This window comes from Harpia harpyja, chromosome 4, assembly GCF_026419915.1.
Source record: "Harpia harpyja isolate bHarHar1 chromosome 4, bHarHar1 primary haplotype, whole genome shotgun sequence".
NCBI lineage: Eukaryota > Metazoa > Chordata > Aves > Accipitriformes > Accipitridae > Harpia > Harpia harpyja.
This window is the reverse complement of record NC_068943.1, coordinates 56,241,917-56,258,990: the sequence shown is the minus strand read 5'-3', so window position 1 is coordinate 56,258,990 and position 17,074 is coordinate 56,241,917. Positions and strand designations below refer to the sequence as shown.

General features: G+C 39.6%; 1 protein-coding gene across 5 annotated transcripts in view; it reads right to left on the bottom strand.

Moving 5' to 3' along the window:
- MACROD2 (mono-ADP ribosylhydrolase 2) overlaps positions 1–17,074 on the bottom strand; it is a 918,876-nt gene that overhangs the window by 266,013 nt on the left and 635,789 nt on the right. For all 5 annotated transcript variants that reach the window (XM_052784123.1, XM_052784121.1, XM_052784124.1 and 2 more), the window contains exon 8: positions 15,168–15,241. In XM_052784123.1, the coding sequence (XP_052640083.1) occupies positions 15,168–15,241 (74 nt within the window). The remainder of the gene's footprint in view (positions 1–15,167; positions 15,242–17,074) is intronic.

Genomic DNA, 17,074 nt, shown 5'->3' with positions numbered 1-17,074 from the left:
GGCCAGACTAGTGCAAAGGCTGAAAAGCTCTCAAACATGGTCTGGATTTGAACCAGTGACCTGGAGGTGAAAGGTTTGCTAAGTAACCTCCCCGGCTTCACTCTGGCTCACTTCTTTAGTCCTCATTCTGAAAACAAAGACGCATTTATTTTAAGCTCTGTCAACTTTGGGGGTGGGGGGAGGACAGTAATTAGCATGCCTCAGTTACATACATGGTTCATTTCTTAAAATCCTTGTCAATTCATTACTCCAATTTTTGACAAAGCAGCCTGGATTAAATCCATAAGTAAATGGATTCATGTTGTTTAGTCACTCAGATTTTAAAACACTCCAAAGGCTCAGTGAATTGCCCTACTCCTACAGGAGCTTATGTGCTATTCCCACAGACAGAATTTATTAAGTCCATTACATCATTTTCTAAATCAAAATTCTCTACATATTTTAGCAAATTGCCTCCTAGAATCAGGGTATATGGAGTCTGAGAACTGCTAAGTTAAAATAACTTCTCTTTGGTTATCTCTACTTTATTTCTCCCTAGAAGCCTTTAAGCCACTCACAGCAGTCCCTGACAGAATGTGCTGGAATACAATAATATGTCAATTAAGTACAGTCAAACAGCTGCTAATACTATTTCTCCAAAATGTCTTCATTATTAATGGAAAGCACTGTGGTGTGGCAACATACTAGAAGACTAACTGAAAAAGAAATTATGACCCAGTTCTATGAATAATTATATTGCATTTCCTAACACTTTCCTATCACGTTGATTAGTACAGTTGTGAAGTTCACAGATCCAATTTGACCAGAGGCCACCCAGCCAGCAAAACCCTATACTTGTCATATATTTTCATTTGATAAAGCTTCATAAATTATACACCATCTATGGCTTTACATTCATAGATGTTTTAATTAACTACTGAATATTTCTTCAAAACCACTTTATAGAGCATTTAGAAGAAAATAATCTGGAAAAAAGGTAACTGCTCTAAATGACTGTGTGTGGAATTACTCACACTGGTGCTAATTAATCTAGCAAAAAACTGGGATTTGACAGCCCTGGAGACTATTATAAAATATACAGCCTTTTTTGCTTGTACATCATTAGGTCAAACACAGCCCAGGTGACACGTGTCTGAGCGCAGATAGCAGCTGGGGCTAGAGCTGCTTGGTGGCCTGTGTGAAATGCAGGGATTGTCTCGATCCAGTTCCAAAGCGACACGCGTCACCATCACAAAAAAATGCTCCAGGAGCTGGCACAAATTGACACCCTTGTTGGCAGCCTCAGCGGTGGTGCCAAAGGCTGAAGGGGGTTTGTGATTGCTCTGTTCTTTTGCTCACAGACGTTGTCATTTCTGATAATGCTGACATCTCAACACATCCACAGCCCAACACCCTTCAACCTCTTCCTCCTTGCAACCTGCCGGGCAGTGTCACTACCTTGGGCAGAAAAACAGTAAATTACCAAAATACCTTAGATGGCATATATCGACTGTTTCTAGAGATACACTCTGATTACGTTCAAATCTCATTACTTTTCTAAACAAATGTAAGTTTGAGCAGTAATGCAGTGCATAATAAACAAAAATACATCATTAAAACATAGGACTGCTGCGTTATAGTTCAGACATAGTAAATGGTTTGATAGCATTTCATGTTCAGTTTTGTTTTAAATAACAGCTGTCTGTGCCTCTCAGTGTCCCGGCAGGAGGAAAAATCAAAGCTAATGCAGAAAATATACTACTCTCCTCCTCCTTTCCGAAAGGAATTCTTCAACTATTCAGTCAATTCAAATCTAAAAATAACTGGAAAAAAATACTTGGAAAGAAAAAAGAATGCCTTCCTAATTGCATATTAATTGCTATATCCAATTGTAACTTTCTTTTGCACTAGCAAGTAACATCATTTGTGCCATTATAAGGCTCTCGAGAATCCTGCCAACAGAGAATGTGCATGTCAAATAATTGATTCAACCTGCCACTTCCCACAGGGTCAATAAGGAGCAGCTGGACTTGAAATCCCTACCTAAAAACAACAGCTGCAACACACAAGATAGACCCGGAGCAGAGGTACAGTCTTTGTTTCCTCTCTCCTGATCCAAAGCACTTAGTTAAATGCCCAGGCAATAGAGCAGAATATAGAGAGACAAGTTCACCACTCACGCAGGGGGCAGAACAGGGATAACTGAAAGGAAAAAATTGCAAAGGGAAAGAAGATACAAATGAGGGGAGAGCAAGATGTACTGAACCTGCCAGATCCCTGTATCAGGAGTTCATTTTTACTCTATGCAACTGCTCTGGATATGTAGGACATCCAAAATCAACTTCTACCAGCAAGCTTCAGAAAACCCAGTAGCTAATGATTCACTTTCAAGGTCTGTTGCAGCTTTCCCTTTCAACTAGGCTATCTGGGAACTAAGAAACTGGATCAAATAGTTTCTCAGCAGTTCACTCCTGAAGTTCCCACAATACTCTAGGTAAAAGACAGTGTCAGCCTACCTTGCTCCTGCTTACTCCCAGTTCTGACCAAAGGGAAAAAACCATACACACACTTCATGGCTATCCACAGCTCAACATCTGCCCTCTTTTGCCAAACCTTAGCTCATCGGACCACAGCAGGATCCCTTTTTCCCACATACCAAATATAGAAGGTGACCATAAATTAGCAATAAAGACAGGTTACTGACCATTTACGTGGAAATCCCAGTTCACTGAGCAATCTGGCATTGAAGCAATATTTATATTTGTTATTATCTGTCTGTAAAGAATTCTTTATTCTCTTAATAGGCTCTGAAAAATCTTACAGTTACTTATTTTCTTCTCAGCTTCTGCTATTTGGAGGCATCATACAAGCTAGATTTATTTTTGTAATACCACGGCTATAAATTGCATGTGATGGGATTGTCCTTCAAATACATCCCTGTCTCAGAGTAAGCCTTGCGGAATCTGAAACACCATGCTCACAACACAAGCACTAGTAAACACACAACTATATTTTCTGTAAATACTTGTTCTTTCAACATGGGAGCAAATTCAGCCTTTTCATCTACCTCTTGTAACAAACACTAACACTGCCATCATTAAAGATACTAATGCCTGCCCTTCCTCATTAGCAACTGTGATGCAAAAATTCTTTCACTGATAAAATTTAGGAGAGCTTTGAGGACTAGTGTTAGTCTATAGAAGCTTACGCTCTGGATTTACACTCAGAGCTTTGAATTACAAGTATCTTTGATCATCTGCAATATTGCAGTTTCTTATATATGCAGCTCCACCTTGCTAATAGGAGCTTCAGTACCAACAACATGCCAGGCACTTTCCAAATTCCCATGAAGACTTGGACCCCATCTTGAGAAGCACACACGCATAAGCAACCGGTAGTTATAATGAGATTTTTATTCTCATATGATACACCCCATAAAAAAACACTGGAAAAAAATGCCTGGGGTATTCTACAAATATAAGTATGCATATTAGTTAGATACTGCACTTATGTTATATAAAGCTGTGTCAATGTTCCTATAATCCAACGAAAATCAAGGGCAGTTGTGCCTCAACTGTCTAAAGGGAAATATATTTGCTTTGTAAATATTAATGAACTTAATATGGTGTCTGCAGGGAGAGATTTTAACAGGGAACTCAGAGCAGCAAGGCAACAGAGTCACAGTGAAAGTCAGTAGGACTAAAGCATGTAATTTCTACTGTGCCTTTTGAAACATTTCCCCATCATGAGGTTATCATCATACAGATCATATATTATTAGTATGCAGTCCCAAAGGAACTGTTTGTTTAAATGTCCACAGGGAAGAGGTTATCATCTGACAGATATCAAGACTGAATTCAGGGGAGTCAAAGTGCTATGTGATAAATTTCTTTCATATTAGGGCAAGGTTTGTGCATTCACTTCAAAACAGTAAACAGCAGTGCAAGTTCAAAGACGTTTTCCACACATGGAAAAGACATTTGACATGCACTCCTGCAAAACAAGGTGAAAGTAAAAAGAATTAATTAAATACACCGTATTTTAGCAATAAAACAATAGTTATACATTAACATCTCAACTAAAGGGATAAGACTATGAATACACAAATAGAAGACAAAGGCTTTTTAACCTTTTGGCTTACAAAACCCAAAGGGACTTTAAATGAAAGGTGAAATTTCCAGCAGAAGAGGCTGAAAGTCACATATAAACCCCTCTCCCCCAGCCTGAGAACATGTAGCTGGATTGAGGCTTAAATATACAGTCCCTTGTAAGTGTGTGGAAAAGCTGGATGGAAGAAGTCAGAAAAGAATGCAGAACCTGAAAAATCCCTTCCTCACACCTCATCAAATCCGGGACATTTGGAGATGGGCTCATGAAAGGCCCTAGTTTCTTGCAAGGAGGAAAAAACAGAGATACACCTATCCCCCTGGATTTCTTGTGCATTGATCATGTGGATGAACACGTAACAGCTGGTTCTTAGGCTTTTATTTCAGACTGCAGTACTAAAGAGAACAGCAGTGTATTAGCATGTGGTATTTTCAGTCTAATAGCAAAGACAAGACAAATATACGGGCTCAGAAAAATTCAATACTCCTGGTTCAGAAAAGCATCCCAAATTCAGTTCTGGTAATATAAAATGCACTCCTGAATCGGGATGAAGACAGACAGAAAAGCAGAGAAATATGGGCAACTCCAACCTGGTTATTTACACGGCATAACTGCAAGTCAAATCTGTGCTCTGTGCCATGGTGACTTTCGTTTCAACTGTAAAACTGCTTTTAAACCTACTTAATTCTGCTTTAACCCTCAGCTAGTATTTATCATCTTGACCACTGATTGTTTTCCAGTTATTTTACTAGTCCCAAAGTACGTTCCTTTTTTTGATGTATAAAAAGAAAATAAGACTTCAATACATGAATCCAATTTAGATTTAGTAGCTGTAAACAGCCTATGCTAGTAAAATTAACCTTCACTCTGTTATCTCATAAGAGATCAAGTTAGAAGCAAGGTGAGAACCTGAGCAAGCCTTTTTGCAGCCTTTGTTCAAAAACTCTTCTCAGAAAGCGCTGTTTATACCTACTGAAGTAAAGAATTTCATAGGTCACCTAATTTATTCTCCATTTTTTTATTAATCCCAAATAAATGAAAGAATCACATAATCTGTCCTGAAGTCTAAGTAGGAAGGTGATACACAGCCTTAAACTGTGCTCACATTTGAATTTAAGCCAGTTGTTCTTTATTAATAATCAGGTATTTTATCTTGGAAGCCCACCAGTCATTCCCATGCTTCCACAGGTTCTTATTGTCAATGCTCCCCACATCCACAGTGCGCTTCTCATCTGTCATTTCGTACATAATAGACAGACCCATTTTTCACCTTCCCAGGAATACAGTATGATACAGAACCTATGAAGTATGTGGCCAATATCATCTAACCTATTAAATGTCAGAATCATATATCTCAAACTACATGTCAAGATGCTGTAGTCTAGCAGCAATAAACTCATTTTGTTCCTCACAGGGAATGCACTCCAGCTGTAAGAATCCACACTGGTTTCCTTCCATATAGATTTGATTATGACCTACTGTTGATGGCTAACATGCTCGGAGATGATGGTAGGAGTTGGTCAGATAAAATCTCAGATGGGAAGATGGAATAAAACTTAACAAAATATTCCCTTTATAGTTAGCTAACTTGTACCAGTTTGGTCCCTTGCAGGGTGATCTGATGCTTGCTCCAGTATGAGACTTGCCTAATGTATTTTTGTATTTTATTATTATTTCACCTTCACATGCATGCTGGACATTCTGCTTTGGGGAAAATTGTTGGCAACAGAACTGAATTTAAATCAAACAGAAGGGGCAGCTTTTCAGAAGCAAAACAGCTATGTGAATTTATTGGAAACAGAACACCAAAAAGCAGATATCGTACGCTCTTCAGGATGCCAGGAAAGTGCCAGCAAAACAAAGCATGTGCTCTTGGCTCATGTGGAAGGGCCACTGCCCATGCCAGCAGAGTGGCTTCACTTAGCAATGCATTGTGCGCTGCGGCTGGGCAGGCAGTACAGCCGTCAGCTGGTAGCCGTCCGCCCTGACCGCTGGTGCTTCCAGCACATGCTGGGCTGCACAGCTAAAGCACCTCCAGGGCACTCGGAGAGGCCCAGGTCACATGGGTTTCTCATCTGCAAGGACCGATGAACACATCACCTGAGAGTCAGTTCAGAGAACTGAAAACCCTCCAGCCAAACGAAATCCCCAAATCAAAGACATCCTCTGCAGGCTATGGCTGTGGAGCAGGAGGCTGGGCGCTGGGCTCCCTGCCCCAAGGCCAAACCAAAAGGACCCTCCCCTGGTTTATGCCAGCACCTTGATGAGGCCTGGGCGGCTGACTGTCATCAGGGACAGACTTCATCTGGCCATGTGGTTTATCTGCTGCTGGCAACTGCCTGGCCATACCCCTCCTCTACAGACAGCTTCCACTGTGAGTCTCCCAAAACTCTGTCTTCACGATGGGAGCCTCCTTGCAAACCTCCACAGAGCAAAAGGCAAACCTTTTCCTGCCTCTCCTTCCTCTTACCCCGTCTCAGCTCAATTCCTGCTAAGATCCAGCTGTAATCCACAGACACAGTTCAGTGGGATGCGAAAGTATAGCAAAACATAAATCACGGCGGATTTATTAATATGAAGAGCTCAGAAGCAAAACAAAGATTGTAACAGCAGTTTCTCTGTTACTCATGAAGCACGTTATCCATGTATTTCGCTAGAACTACAAGGATTGCTATTCCTCATTTCTTTGCCTATTTATTCCTATGTACCCATGGGGTGAGGAGCACAAGCCAATTATAAGAAAAGAGTCTCCAGAAGGGTAGCAACAATAATTGAATCTTCCCAAAACGAAGGCTGGACCTCTTCTGCGATGGGCTGATTTGACAAGCCAATTGAAATTATTGGCATTTCTGGCTGAAAGCCAGTACTGAAATAAAGGGACATTATCATGATCTTTTTTGTCATGCAAGAAGTAACAGGAAAGAAAAAAAATGTAACATTGTTTCTTTTTATTTTTTAAGGCCTTTTCACACAGCTCACTACAGTACCCAGGCCCCTCCAAACGTACATGTATCAGGAGGAAAAAAAATTAAAGAAACAAGACAAATCTCAACCCTGAACTAGTGACAATTTTGTTAATTTAGCTACACACCTATAGAAGCTATTCACATTCCTGTTATCATAACTGCCATTAAATTGTAAGGATAAAAAGAATAAATGCTTTGACAAATTGCATGCGGAGACCTGTCTTGTATTAGTGACACTCATTAGCTGTAATGGAGTTACAGGAGTCATTACTTATACAGTACACTAAGTGTATATAAACCTTTACAAAGATGTATTCATTGAAAACATCTACACTATGCATAGAAGTGGATTTCCTTGATCCTCAGCAAATTTTAGGGGGAAGGGCTGACAGGAAGCCATGTTTCCTCCCCCCCAATTTTTATTTGGGTCACAAATGAGTAACTCAGAAACCAGTCACATGGGACATCGGTCACATGGAACATTCACAGCAATCAAGAGTTTTAACATATCTTTCCAAGAAGGATGCCTTCCTGCCTTTCTCTCAATAGCTGTATCAAAAATTACAAAAGCTTTTTAAGTTTAATAAAGTATCATGTGTAATGAATATGGGCTTTGCTTTGCTTTATCAGCCTTCTACCTAAATAGCAGTCTGAAGAACATATAAGAAAGCATCGCTGCCTTGGCAGCTTACTTATCATTTCAGAAAATGACTTGTCTGTTGGGATGATAGTTAGGTTTGGGCTTTGGGGACAGCAGTGAATCTCTTTGAGTCCAGTGAGAGAGCAGCTACACAGAGCAAGTAAATCATTTTAATTTTGTACAAGTTGAAAAGCATTTTTTCCTCGACTTCAGCTAGATGACAGTGGCATGATGGCTGATTTTCATTTCAATCAGAGCAGCATATGATTACCACCTAATTAGAATGTAGAAATAGAAAGGAGATCATTTTTTAACCTACCCAAGAGAATGGTGCTGGGGGAGGGGAGGAGATTATGTTAATCAAATGATACTGGCATATAAGAGCTACCAAAATAGCCGCCTGAATTTTTATCAGCACCCTTACTGTCCTTGAGGATCTGTCAGTGGCTTCAATCGAAACTTGTATTTTCAGAGCTTTATTTCTGAGTAATAAATATACTTTAACATAAATACATGTCACTGCAGGCCCAAACTTGCCATAGAAGATATCACCTTAGGCATAAATACATATACTTTTTTCAAAATTACACCTAGTTTTGTTGACAACTGTGAAACTGTAAGCATGAAAACTACCCAAGCAAAAACAAAAGTAATACTATCTTAGGGGGAGTTTTCTGCATTAGGGTTTGTTTGTTTTTTTAAATAATTGCTTTCATTAATTAAATATTGTCAGCTAGCTACTCCACTCCTTTTTGGAATAAATGTAGAAACATAGTTGCTCTGCCTAGGGGAATATAACTGAGGTTACGTTAAAGAAACTGCATCAGACAACATTTTCCAAGACACACTGTCTCCATCTGCACCCTTCCGTAGAGATAAAGACAAGACCTCATCTCAAGATGCCACTTTGTTTAATTGCCTCTGAAGAATGAAGAGCCAAAATTAAGTTGCCGAGACCACCAAAAGGAGGGGGAAAGAGAAATTAAAAACAACAACAAAAAATTAATAATGAAATGATCTTTCAGGCAAACAGTCTGCCAAAATAGTGAAATTAGGTTGCCCTGATGTTTTCATGGGCTCAGGAGGTAAAAGCAACTTTTTGTTAGCTGCCTGACCCAATTTTGAAGGGAAAGACATGAGAAATGTTCCTACCCTGCTGTCTTACACCTGCTAGGTATATGCCTATGTAACATCACACTGCATAGCATAGATACTGCCAGACTTAACGTGGTACCCAAATGGATACCATGGGGTGCCATGCTTACCTGCAGAGAGCTGCACATGACACAAAGTTGTGATCGTGTTAGTTTAATCCAAAATAAAGCTCTAGTGCTTTTAAACACTCAGGCACACCTGCACTACCCTGCCTTGTGCAATAGAGAACAGTGGCAACTCCCTTTGCTCTGTCCTCCCAGGCAGTGGCTGTCCAGCAGGACATCTACCTCTCTCCAAACTAGGCACCAGTACCTAGCACCATTTTAGGTGCTTGCGATATCCTGCCTGGCACACAGATATCCCTCTGGAGGCCAATGGCTCTCCTGTGGATCCTGTGACATATCTGTCAGCCCATGCAGTGGTCCTGTCCTCCCTCAGGCAACTAAGACCAGTGCTCTTTTTATTTCAGCAACAATAACTTTTTGAGCCGAGATGCCTCAAGCAGGCTTAGGCCTGGGAGGCCAACATACAGCGCAGCTGGTTGAAGTCCTGCTGGACCTCTCAGCTGCAATTTACACTTGAGGAAGCTGCCCCCTCACTGCCCTGCTCTGGCCCATCCTGACCAGGAGACAACACCTGCTTACCATAGCATCAGGGCAATGAGCTCCATGAGGACAAGTAAAACAGTATAATCCCTGAAGCTCTGCTTTTTCATCACAGATCTTCCCTTCCTCAAATTCCTACATACCCTCGCCATCCTTAGTAACTCAATTGCTCACGCAGGTTTTATCAGCAGGATAAAAGCCCCTCCAGTCACATCCACGGTCCTGTTGCAGGGAGCATTTCCCCAGCTTTCCCTGCTCTCATACACCCACAGCTCCTGCTGACGAGGCAAGGCCAGCCCAAACCCTGTGTGCTACGAAGGCACAAGTCCATACAGGAATCAGTGTACAGGAAAGGTAATTCCACTTCAACTATCTCAGTAGTGGAAAATATCACCATGATTTGGATGAAGCACAGTACAAAATGAAGCACAGGTGCAGAGCACCCATGTTGTGGTGTGCCTAACTTGACAAGCCAGGTGTTTCCTCCTGAAAATTTTTGTCATGAAGAGTATAGCAAGTGTGATCCTGCCCCCACCTCAACCTCCCCCAAAAAAACGAGTTCCACTAATTTCAGCTGTAGCAAGATTTTGCTCATCCTGTTTTGCTGGAAACGTACAAAATTTTTTTGGTAGTGGGATGATGCATAACTACTTGCTAAAAAACACAGGGACCTAAATCTCATGTACTTCAGGCAAAATAAGAAAAAGCCTCTCTTCAGTAATGATTCTAATGAAAAGGAATCAGGAATTTATTGATTTATTTTCCATTTATGTGCTTTTAATCTGCATCAATTATTTTGATGGAACGTATATTGCAATAGCACTTTCCTGGTTGTTGTTCTGCTGGGGTGCATAATAAATGTTGTGAGATATTGTGCGAGAGAAAGAACAATACTTTGAACTAAATGTGCTGTTAAATTAAAGTCTTTTCTTGGGCAGTGAAAAAGTCCTGAGGCTTTTCATGTCAGTAACATAAGGTAAGGCATACAGTGAGCATTTTTTATTTTTCACCCTTCTGAGAAACATAGCATGGTACTGAAGTAAAAGCAAATAACAATTTCTAACGTTGCAAATGTTTGAAGATACCTGCCACAAAAAACCAAACACAACCCTCTCCCCGCTGCCCCCCAAAATGTAGGGGGGTCCAGTATTTAAAGGTGTCACAATTCTTTTGTGATACCATTATGGGAAATCAGGTGGCAATATCTCAAGCCTTGCCAAATTATCCCACAAAGAAACATTCTGAACTGTTCAAAGGGCTTAATGTGCATTTTTAAATGAATCCCAGTGTATAATTTCATAAAGGATGGGATCCAATTCTATTTTGTGCTCTGAAGAATTCTATTAAACCTCTAAAGCACTTTGTGAAATGTGAAAATGCAGTTTGCTAAGGAGATAGCCTAGGTGGTCTGCAGTAAATTAACCAGTACTGCTGACTGTGGCCGTTCTTGTGAGTTTGCTCCAAGGGATTTCTACATTTACAGTATAACACCATTTACCAGCTTCTAAACTAGATTCGCCCTCGGGCTGCAAGTCAGCAGACCTTGGTGTAAAACATGGCCAGAAATTAGTTTGACTAAGAGTTGCATTTCAAGACCAGAACAGTGCTGCGTGTTATATACAACTAAGTCCAAACCATTCCTTACAATGCTGCTGTTTTCCCTAGTGGACTTCATGTAGTTAAGTTTTAGGCTGCTAGACTATGATGGCTGCTGCCCTGCCTAAGCTGGTGTTCTGTGTTCAGTAAATGACAATAGATCTCTCTCTGTGTTGCTTTGTAACAATTAACCTCAGAAAGGAGCTAATTCCATTTGCATGGTAATGAGGCATTCATCTGAGCGACATCGGAGTTAAGCATGCTAATAAGTTTTAATGCAAACACCTGAGGGGTCAAGCACAACCATGGACTTGGATAAGAAAACCTTTTATTAAATGCAAATCACTTTTCTTGTAAATACTATGATGGAGAACTTCGTAGGACTCTTAACACAGCTTGCAAGAATGGAATCATTTAGGTTATATTTTCAGGCCCCCAGGCTGACTAAGGAATATAGCCACTGATTTATTTATATTTTGAATTAATATCAGTGTGGATAAAATCTTCATTATAGCATAAAAGGAGAGAAGTACTACAGGAAGGTAGAGAGGAAAAAACAACAGTATTGCCTTATCTTTCACAAATTTGTTACAGTTTCCTGGGATGCAGGAAGGCAGATAAGACACTGCTGCTGTAGAGCACAACAAAAGACTTACAAATTTGTCAGGTTTCCATCTTATTCACCTATCTGGTTTTGCCAAGTGTATTGTTATGTAGGCAAATTTCCTAGTGAGCAGTCTATCATTTTGGTCTCTATCTTGCACTAAAACTTCTTGAATTCATTCCATCAAATCACATTCTACACTCAAAGAGTTTGAGATCTTAGTTAGGACAACCAGGACCAAACATACCAAGGGGATAACTGGCTGCCAAACATCTCTGGGACTAAAGGAGCAGGACCTTCTCAAAGGCAAGGCAGATTGCACAAAAAGGAACGAAGGGAAGAAACAGACCGAGTCATTTAACTCTGGCAGAGCCAGATGCAGGAGGCCTCTTTTGTTCAGGAGAGGCTGTTAGCAGGACACACTGACTCATTTTGACAGCACAGCCAGTGTCAGGGGAGCGGTTCTGGTTAGTGATAACAGGAGTGAAACATGGGCAGCCCTCTGAAAAGCTGGCCTCGTGGCAAATCATTAGAGGTTTTGCTCCTGGATTAGAACATGTGAATTTAAATATCCAGTGGGTGTAGTGGGAATTGCTCTATCTTTATGAAAGAAGTTTATAGAAAGGACTATATCATACAGTTATCTGCAGTAAGGGGAGGCTATATTGTTGAGATACAGAAAGTCCCTTTCATTTCCGTTGCTGTATGATGAGGTACTTTTGGGAAAAGTTTGGGTGATGTATAATATTACTACTCAAAGCCCAAAATCTAATCCAAAGCAGTAACTGTACACAATATAAAATGGATCAGATTGACACCTGGCACGGAGCTACGTCAATTCATTTAAACCAGATGAACTACGATCACCTTGCTAATATGCATTAAGCGACAGCAACCCCAAAACTATGCTTCTCAAAGATGCCTTTCACTGCATAAGTTACTGCTACCTTCAACAGAATTGTTAAGTATTTTTATTTTGCTGCTGACCTGTTTATGACATGTAAGACATGCTAGTATGCTATAGTCTAAAACTCAAGCCAGTAGGTTGCAGAAAAACCTTACAAAGAGAGAAAGCTTTGTACAAGAAAGTACAAAGCTATGTATAACTGGACCCTCAAAACGTATCTAGATTGAAATCTAGTACTCCCTTCGAAAACTAACAAAAGCTCTTGGGGGTTAGCTCTGCATTGTCATATTCACGGATATGTATTAATTGCATCAAACGCATCACACATACGTCTTCAAGTGCATCAAACAGTGTGGGACCTCAACTTGGTGAGTGTGGGATTCAGGGAGTTAGGAAACATTTAATATAACAACTATTAGCTATACTAGTCCAAATTCAAAAAACAGCTGTGATGTAAAATCAGTAGGATAATTCTTAACAACTGTTTTGTAGTCAGGATAGCCTGGGCTCCTTTCACTGTCCAAACATCGTAAACTACAGCTACTTATTTAAAAAGAATTCAGATTAAATTGGAGTTTATGGGGAGCAAGACAGGCGGTATAGAGCTAGGCAGCCAAGGAGGCCAAGAATTAGAAGGGAATTTGTTACAGAGAGTGAGAAAGAAGGAATCATGCATATTCAGTGTTCATAGTTTACACTAATCCGCGTGGACCATAAAAAAAAAAATACAGTGGCATTTTGCAGACACAGGTCAAAATACATTAAAAAATTATTATAACTCAGATAAGAGTCATGAACATATATGACAAACACTGTCACTTCAATCCCTAACTGCTATGAATCTCAAGTCTTCTTCCAAAACAGACCTGGAGCTTTCCAAGAATAAGGGGAAGAACTCACTTGAAGTCTATGGAGGGAACCAGAAAAATGTGGAAGCAACACACTAACTGAAAGAAAGAGGGAAAGGTGACAAGCAGGGCATATGAGTTTCCAGGCCAGAAGCAGAAAAAAGGAGAAAAAGGGAAGACTCAAAGTGTATTGAAAGTGGAAGTTGTCTTATAGTTGAGAAGGAATGGCTGAACCATAGAGCAAAATACCTCAGAAAATAGCGTTCATTGAGAAAACTTCTACACTTTTGATAGGCAGTCTACCAAATGAAGTCAGGTTTCTTGTAATACCACTAAGAGAAAAGTAACTAAGGGGTGTATATAGAATACATACTCAGCCTTTGAGGAAGAAAAGCTTACTTCTGGAGCATAAAAAAAAAGATTTTTAGCCTATTTTTTAAATTATGTGGTAAAATTGCAACCAAGAGAAATTTTAAGATGGCAAAGCAGCGCAAACATAGATGTTCTAGCCTTACACTTAAGGGTTAAAATTACATACTAACAGACTAGATTCCCAAAATATAAGCCTAGAGCTAGGCTGATGATACTTGGGCACCTAGGGTGTTAACGAAGACTGAAGACGTCCATCCACAACTCCTGCTTCACTGCTCAGATCTCTAAGTCACAGGAAGCTATCAAGTGCTCAGTGCTACAAAGAACCAGTGTCCAAACATGTATGCACTCCTTAGTGTACCTTCAGGTTTTAAAACTTCAACTTACCATTCAAATCTCATCGTAGTATTTCCTTTCAGTTCAAAGTTGGTAAAAACCAAAACATACCACATAAAACTGCTAAATTCATACCCTCACGTATCAGATTGTTGTGAGAAAAAGACCCCCGAATATATTGCTAGAGGAGAAATACTAATTATGTCCCTGTATCCAGTGCTTCTCCACTGGATGCTTTGTCAAATACTTTCAGACAAAAATACTGAACAACTCTAGCTGTCTGAAATCTGCTGGCTGTCATCATGAGGAAACAGACACATCTTTAGTTTAAGACATCATGATTATTTTATTTGCTCTGTCACTTCTTTGTTGCATTTCTCCAACTCAACACTAGGAACTATCAGCCTGCTAAGAACTCAAACCAGAGAAAAGACAAAAACTAGAAAGGGGAGCTATGGAGATCATTCTGTTGAAAGCATTTTTTTTTTCTTTTAAGCTTAATCACCATCACGTTGTTACTGGAAGACAACCAGTCCCGTTAAATATTCACAGTTGTATCATATTTAGTGAGTGTTCCAGGGAAAACGAACACTTAACTGTAAGCAAACCAAAAATTTATGAAACCAGAAAATATTATCATACAGCTCTTTACTGTAAAGTGACCTCTGGAACACCGCCGACCTTTGGTGGCTGTTTTCACTGACAACTGTTACATACATTTCCTTTCCAAGAATCTCCTCATTATTACATGAAAACTGATGCTCAGAAACAGTTTAGGAAGAGAATAGTCTTTTACTTTGCCAGGAAAGACTACAATGCACGGGAAATGCACAGTATGGTTTCAAACAAAGGTATTTCCCTTCAACTCCAATGTAGCTTTTATAGATAACAATCTTCCCTTGGCTATATTGTCCTGACCTGATTTCATTGGTCTTAAGACGAAATAATAAAAGACTTTGAGGCTCAAGCCTATGTTTATTCATTTCACAGTTTTGGAGTCAAAGACCATAACCTTAAACAGAAATTTGGGAAATTTCTATTTTATTCCATACCTCATTATGATTCTTGCTTAACCACTCCTTAATAGTGTTAAGGGCAATGACAGCAGCAGGCTCATTTGGAAAACCTAAAGACAGAAGAAATAAGAGATAAATAAAAGGCATACATTTTTCTACACATATAAGAAAACAAAAATCTGGATTTCCACCCCCCCGCCATTTTCTGGACTATTTTGGGATTACAGTTGGTCAACTCCCTTCTTCACAGGTTTGTATAAAGGTTTTAGGTTACACCAATTACTTTTTTTTCCCCCCACAGTTAAACAAATTGAAAATAGGGCCAGTGATGTTTTATTGGATTTTGGTTTTCAACTCTTGTTGGGAAAGCTCCACTGCTCAGGAAATATAGAAGCAATAGAGAGCTATACATGTGTCATACTAGGCAGGCAACAATGTAACACATATATCACAGTAACAAATACTAGGCTTACATTTCATGGCTTGCAAGAAAAAAATCAGACATTTCTTAAGGCATAAGGGCTTTCTTAAGGCTTGCTTTCTTTAATCCGCCAGCAAAACTATACAACACTATGACCCCAGTGCCATAGGGCTTGTAAGGATAGAAATGGTTGAGTTAGAAATCTCTTAATTTATGACCTAAAACATAATGAGCAACTTTGGAAATTAAGGAATTCATGAAGCATAAGCGTATGAATTTAAGGCCTGATGTTGCATGATATACTAGCAATAGTAACTCCCCCCAGCACTAAACAATATCAGAAATCTTTCCAGGGATACAGACTTTTTGCTTTGATGGTCTCTATCTATCAAATCTAAAGAAGCTTTCATTACTTAGGCAGCCTTAATTTAATTTTCCTTTAAATTCCTAACTTGAGGGCAGCAAATCATTTTTGTGAGGATTTAAAAATAAAAACCCATAAGCTGTACGAATAGCTCTCAGTAGGTTAGATTTATAGAACAGTCTTTGAAGAGGTGGAGCTGCAGGCACAGCGTACAAGCAAGCAACGGGGCTAGATAGAAACAGTCATGAAATTTGGCATACAGCTGTGTACATATACCCTTTTTTAGATCATACATCACCCTTGCACCATAAACTGAAATGCAGACACTGCAAAAATTAGTAGATGTGTCCAGCTTTTTGACCTGGCACGTTATCCTCCAGACTCGTATCTTCTTTAACCCTTTTTCAGGACTTGTGCACTGCTAGATTAGAAAAAAAAAAAAACCAACGAAATCCTTCCACCCTGAGTCACATCCCCAAAACATTACTCCCTGTAACTGGACTCTGCAATGATTTTGTCCAGCAGCATGTGTACTGTTTTGAAGTGATAGATGACAACAATCCAGCAAGAGTAGCAAGTAAAAGAGACAATGTTTGGGTAATACTGACATTCAGCATGTGTTTCCTTTACACACATTTCTCAATAAAGTATATTTTTAAATTTTTTGAAATCTTTTTTTCCAGGTCCAAGATGGAAAATTAGCTAAGATCCTACAAGTGTTACTGTGAATACTTCCACTGCTGCTGGGAAAATATATTCTTATGACATTTAATAACACTGCTGATATCATCAAGACATATTTCTTATGACACAAACTAATGAACACTAACAAAACCCAAAGCAGGCACTTCCAACAGCCTCATTTTCATCATATAAAATAACAGACCTCTAAGCAGACCGTCTGCTCAAATTAGTAATATTCTATCTAAGAAACTGGGACTTTGTAACGTAGAAATTCTGTACCCTGAGTGTGGTAGATCTTCCTGGACATACAATGAACACCATGCAGAGGGACAAATGCGTATTTCAGACAACTGATACACCATTGTTTATGTACTGAATGGTTTATTTTCCGAACAATTCTCCCTCCAGCAAGATTAACTTTTCAGGCTTGTTTTTCACTCCCTTGCAGCAGGGTATTTGCCCAAAACTGTGATA